The sequence below is a fragment of the Lepisosteus oculatus genome, chromosome 22 (genome assembly GCF_040954835.1).
Source record: "Lepisosteus oculatus isolate fLepOcu1 chromosome 22, fLepOcu1.hap2, whole genome shotgun sequence".
NCBI lineage: Eukaryota > Metazoa > Chordata > Actinopteri > Semionotiformes > Lepisosteidae > Lepisosteus > Lepisosteus oculatus.
In genome coordinates, this window is record NC_090717.1 from 1,800,272 (window position 1) to 1,806,018 (window position 5,747).

Below are 5,747 nucleotides of genomic sequence, written 5' to 3' on the forward strand. Positions count from 1 at the left end.
GCTAACAAACCCTCTACTGGTCCGCGATATAGAAAAAATCCTGATATTGAAAGAGATATTCTGTATTGCTACAATGGAATGGTGACAGTTCCATCCAGACTGTTTGGCGTTTTTTCTCAATATTGGTCAACAAAAGTAGACAGACTACGAGTGTCCTAAATCCAGTGTTCGAGCACGGGGAAGCGTGCGCTATCCGCATGGAGCATCGAAGGAGTTTGCGTCTCCAGCGGCAGCAGACTGGGTCTCGGCCTCGACGCCCCACGAGATTCCCTCTGGGAAGCCTGCTCCTGCTCCCAGGCCTGAGCTGAAAGGCCGGCGCTCCGCGGGCAAGCAGGAAAGCTGTCGAGCCCGTTCCACTCGGCTAAAACAGCGCCAGCACTTCTGCGTTGGCGCGTGGAACCGGCGAGCGCACAAAGAAATCAGGGCTACCCCTTCAAAGAAGAGAAACCAGGTTCCTGCTTGTTTTCCACCAGAGCCCAATCCAGTAGTTACAAAAAAAAGCTGTTTTTTAAGGATGGGCAGTAAAGTTCCACCATTTCCACCCTTTCTCCCCTGATTGTGTTATTTAAAATGCATGTGACAAGACCACATAACGTTTCAACTGTGACCCCCCTTCACCTGAGGGTACTTAGCCTGCTCCTACAGAAACACATCCAGTGCTTGAACAGTGGTCTGACCGGTATCTTCTCAGTCCCGGGAAAGGAGCCCGGCCTGCTGTGTTTGAGCAGCAGCTGAGTCCCTGTGCGCTCAGAGACACAGCATGGCTCTCCTGGCTCCCATCTTAAATACAGGAACCAGCACAGACAAGCTGCTCACATGTCACCTACCCAATATGTAAGAGGTGAAGTCAAAATGGCACCAGTGGCTGATTGAGAGCTCAGCAGTGTTTTATTTTTTGCAGCCCAAAGGGCAATTGGTGAGTAAAAAGACTGCCAATGAATTACAGTGAGAAAAGGGTAGGTTGTGATGCTCATAAGTTCAACTGACCCTAACTGAGGTCTCTCTTGCAAAGAGAGAAAGCAATTCCCTGGTTTAAATATGAGAACATTCTTGTGAGGTCTGAAAGCTCGAGAAAAGCAGCACGGGGCTCATGTTGTCGTTATGTGGTCTTAAAAACAGAAGAAAAACAAACAAACATTACAACGTCTCCACCAAGGAAAAAGCCAAGAATATCAGATAACCTTCTGTGGTACAACATCTACACGGCCACAGACAGGGTCACCAGCAATGTATTATCAAGGTACAGTGCAACATAAAAGGATAATGCAACTTAAACCATGCAAACACCAAACTGAGAGAGTGCAATGCCCTATCACATTATACCACACACTGACTCTTCCAAACTACAGAGATTCGCAATCCGGATTGTGTTTTCATAAACATCAAGGTGTTTTAGAAAGCAGAGATTATTTCAGTACAGTAGTAGAAATCCCATTAAGGGCAGGATTTGGCAGGTGGGACTCCAACCCCTCCATCAGCCCCATTTCCATCCACCCCTCTTTATCCAAAACCCATACAACAACCCCATCCATCCCTCCATCCAGCCCCAGCTGCCCTCTGACGCTTTTACACCCCAACCACCTCCCAGTCTTCAACCCCTTCATACCCCACCCACCCCTCCACTCCATCCACCACTGCCTGGCGTCCAACCCCTACACGCCCCCACCCACCCACTCCATCCACCACTCCCCGGCGTCCAACCCCTACACGCCCCCACCCCTCCCTGACCCTTAACCCATCCCCCGTCCACCCCCCCCCCCCAGCCTTCAGCCCCTTCACACCCCCAGGCACCCCTCCATACAGCACTCCCCGGCCTCCAACCCCTTCAGGCTCCCTCCCCGTCTGCTCCATCCCTTTATCAATCCCCCACCGGGTGTCCAACCCCTCCCCCCCGCCGGCTGCTTGGTTACTGCTCGCTGCCGCGGTCCAGGCTCTCGATGACGCGGCTCAGGCGGATGTTGAGCAGGCGGATCTGGCCGTCCAGGTGGTCGATCTTGTCCTCCAGAGAGCTGCCGCCCTTCCTCCAGTAGGAGCCCACGGGCCCCGTCATGAAGTACACGGCCATGACGAAGCAGAGGGGCAGCACGGCCCGCTCGGGGTCGCCCTCGAACTTCTGCAGGATGTAGAGGCAGGAGAGGGCGAAGAGCACGACCCGCACCAGCCAGAAGAAGCGGCCGAACGCCACTTGCAGGAGGTAGAACAAACCGCCCAGGAACAGCGAGAGCAGCCAGTAGGCCACCACCACAGAGGCCACCAGCAGCAGAGTCCGGGCTGGGGAGCTGGTCAGCGCAGTCTGGCTGAAGTAGTAGGTCAGGTTGGACGCTGCAGGGGAGACCAGAATTCCAGCGTCAGGGAGCAGCCTGTCCTACAAGCCCAGCGACAGCACTTCTGGGAATGGCACTGAACACTAGAGTTATTTCTGGGACAAACCTGGACTAATAATATCCACCTCTGTATCTACACAGAAGATTGGGAACGCAGGACAATGACAGGCTGGAGGAACTGGACCTCTGTTCTGAACAGAGGAGACGAGGAGGGAACCCGATACAGGTACTCCAAAGCCTCAAACCAGCACATTTTTCCTGAATGAACAGTGAAACACAAACCAGTGGAAATAAATGGAAGCTGAAAATAGGGGGTACTCCTTTACCCAAAAAGTAGTGGGGGTATGAGCAATTCTAGAGCAATGAAATAATTAATTAATAATTAACAAGTCCTTTTTCCTCCCCTCCTATCAAAGCCAATACACTAAGTTGTGACTAAGTGTCCTTATACTGACAGATATCGAATAAATGTGGAGCAGCTCAGTGCAGGACACAAGACAGGTTTATGACAAATAAGAGATATGGTATGGCTGTTTGTGCAAGAGACTGTGTGTGTTTTTGTTCCTTTTTTTAAACCCAAACCAAGTTGTGAAAACGAGCCTTATCGCCAATATCATCACACTCAGGGTAGCTGAAAAACACACTTCCTCCACAGCGCCCCCATGAGGCCGGTCTGCATGAGGAAGTGAGATGGTGTTCTGCTCTTATGTGCTCCAAGACTTCTTCGACCTAAGATGAAGCAGCTGTGGGAGGTGCCGTTGTTTGATTTGGGGAGGGGAGAGTTGAAATTAACCTGACAAACGTCTTTACAGCTCCTCTTCTAAGGACTTCCTGCCTGCTGTGGAGAGGGGTCAGGACCGTCTGCGATGGGCTAGAATTTGCAATAATTAAAAACCCGGCAAACAGGATCTTAAATCTGTCGTGTCCTTCGAATCCTAAAACTCGGCGTCGAGCTTCTGGAAGTACAACTGGCACTACTTCTCCAAAAGCGCTCTGAACTCCATTGCACAGCAGATACAACTAATGGAGCACTGCACACACTGACCAGCCAGTCTAACATGTTTGTCAATCAGAGTTAGGACATCATGTCATTAGGGTGGAGATTGCACATCACTGCAGATAAGAGTTTAAGAGAGAGGCTATTCAGCTCATCTGGCCTGTTTGGTAGCGTGCAGCTAATAGAACCCAAGATCTCATCCAGCTGTTTCTGGAACGATACCAGGGCATCAGTTTCAACAACATGGCTGGGTAGCTATACTCTCACCACCATTCGGGTACATTAGCACCTTCTGCTCTCAGTTTTAAACACACTTCCACATACTGTCCACCTGGACCCTCATTAGACTTCCCCTGCACGGATTTACGACACTTAAGGAAAATGTTTGTGTTGGAGAGCGTATCACTACTGGGCATTTTAACGCAGAGAGAACCTGTAACATATGCAGCGAGGAAAAAACAAAAACTTACAGTCAATTCCAAGAACATCGAGAAGATCGGTCCATATCTTCCATATTGTGTCCAGGAACGCGTCCACACCATAGACGAAGCGCTCTGTTGTCTTCGAAAAGAACTGAAGGACAAATGAGAGGTTAACAACATGAAAGAGGACAACGCGTCTCTCACGCAGCCCATTTTGGTTAATCGATCCGAGGATGTCATCCAGCTATTTCTTGCAATGCGGTCTTCAACGACATAACTGGGCAGCTTGCTCCAGTCCCCCGCCACCCTCTGTGTAAAGACATCACCTGTTCTTAATTTTAAACGAGCTTCAACTCAGTTGATCAGGTTTGTGTCCTGTGGTTGGCTGAGATGAGACAGTCAATGCTCACTGACTACCAGGTCAATTGGCTAATGTAGTCAGTGAACCCCACACCTGGCCCCTCACAGACATTATCACCTCCTGAGGGTTCGATCTAGCAGGTGAAGCAAGATTTAATTAGGTCAATTAGCTTGGCTTCTCGTTAACATCTATCAGCTCTCTACTCATACAGGACCCTGGTCTGATACCGTTTTGTAAGTCATTTGGCACGGCAAGATGTATATTATTATTGTTGTTGTTAAATAAAAACAATAATATTAGTTTTATGAACACTGCAGTGAAGCTCGATTTTGTCCCCAATGCTTCCCAGTCTCGTGATGGTTTCAAGATGTAAAGTATTTCAGTTGTTTCCGATTTGTACAGGGCCGCCAGCGAGACATCACGCGAGAGACAGTTCCGCCTTTGACCGATTCAGACGAGACAAAATCGTTCAACCCCCCGAAGTTTTCCGTGAATCTTAATTACTCCCAATGACATCACAGCTTCAATCCAGTAGGGAATTTCCCCGTTCCTCGTAGGCGCTTTAGCGTATGCCTGAGAACGGCACTCAGAGAACTGTATTTTGGAACTTCAGATGCGGTATATTGGCATTTCCAGGTCAGCTGCCAACGCTGTGAAATCGGAAAACAATCAATACAGTCCTCAGCCCTGCAACGTCGGGGACGTTAAAAAAAGGAAGCAATAATAAAGTGCATTAAAAAAAAAGATTTCACATTGTTGGGTACATCCATGCACGCATTTCACGGGCCAGCCCGACTCATTCAATCAATACTGGCGAATCAATGATCAAAATGGCAACCGATGCCCGTCGGTCTCCGCCGCGCGATCCTGACCCCTCGTATCACAGTATCTCGCGCAACGGTGCGTCGATCGAGAACCGGGGGGGACACGCGCACTGACCTTATGCAAGGCTCTGATGTTGTCCTCTCCGAAGATGCTACTCAGGGTCTGGTAAAGACCATTCGCCGCCCTTCTAAAACTGTTCTGGCTGCTGGAATCCTTCCGGCTCCGAGCCGCTTCTACACACTGCAGGGATGCGAGGAGAACGGCGATTATGGCAATCAACCTAATTACCTTCATGACTTATGACTATCAATAGTATGCACGTATTTTTTTTTTCTTTCTGTAGAGGTAAAATAATTAGCTGTACGTTAAAAAAAAAAAAGACACCACAGCAGCAATCCCGGAAGAACGTGTTTCCGACGAAATGGTTACAATGTATTCAGAACTTCCGCCTTCCTGCAGAGATGTGAACTCTGACACCTGGCGTTGAGAATAGGAATAGCACTCCCTTTCCGCTTCATAAAAATCTGGTTTTAATGTTTGTAAATCTAAATGTTTCGGTTGAGTGTTTACAATAATAATAATAATAATAATAATAATAATAATAATAATAATAATTGCTTACACTTATATAGCGCTTTTCTGGACACTCCACTCAAAGCGCTTTACAGGTAATGGGGACACCCCTCCACCACAACCAATGTGCAGCACCCACAATGATCTGGTCAACGTGAATGTCAATGTACCGAATTGTTTTTTAAGAAACCGCTAATATTTTTTAAACGGCAAATTACGACGGGCTTATTGTGTCGGGTTTCTGT

General features: G+C 48.5%; 1 protein-coding gene across 1 annotated transcript; it reads right to left on the bottom strand.

Moving 5' to 3' along the window:
• Positions 1 to 1,765: 1,765 nt before the first annotated feature.
• Positions 1,766 to 5,370, bottom strand: bri3bp (bri3 binding protein). The gene is made up of 3 exons (XM_006640103.3): positions 5,044 to 5,370; positions 3,792 to 3,894; positions 1,766 to 2,322 (listed from the first exon to the last, which is right to left on the bottom strand). The coding sequence occupies exons 1-3, from the start codon at positions 5,221 to 5,223 to the stop codon at positions 1,907 to 1,909; spliced, it is 699 nt and encodes a 232-aa protein (XP_006640166.2). The 5' UTR covers positions 5,224 to 5,370; the 3' UTR covers positions 1,766 to 1,906.
• Between the last annotated feature and the right edge of the window lie 377 nt (positions 5,371 to 5,747).

Bases quoted from the DNA above. Each gene is read 5' to 3' on its own strand.
- bri3bp (XM_006640103.3), bottom strand. From the start codon at position 5,223: ATGAAGGTAATTAGGTTGATTGCCATAATCGCCGTTCTCCTCGCATCC. The intron at 3,895-5,043 runs GTCAGTGCGCGT...TTTGTCCTTCAG, and splicing joins ACATCAGAGCCTTGCATAAG to TTCTTTTCGAAGACAACAGA. The intron at 2,323-3,791 runs GTAAGTTTTTGT...TCTCCCCTGCAG, and splicing joins CGATGTTCTTGGAATTGACT to CGTCCAACCTGACCTACTAC.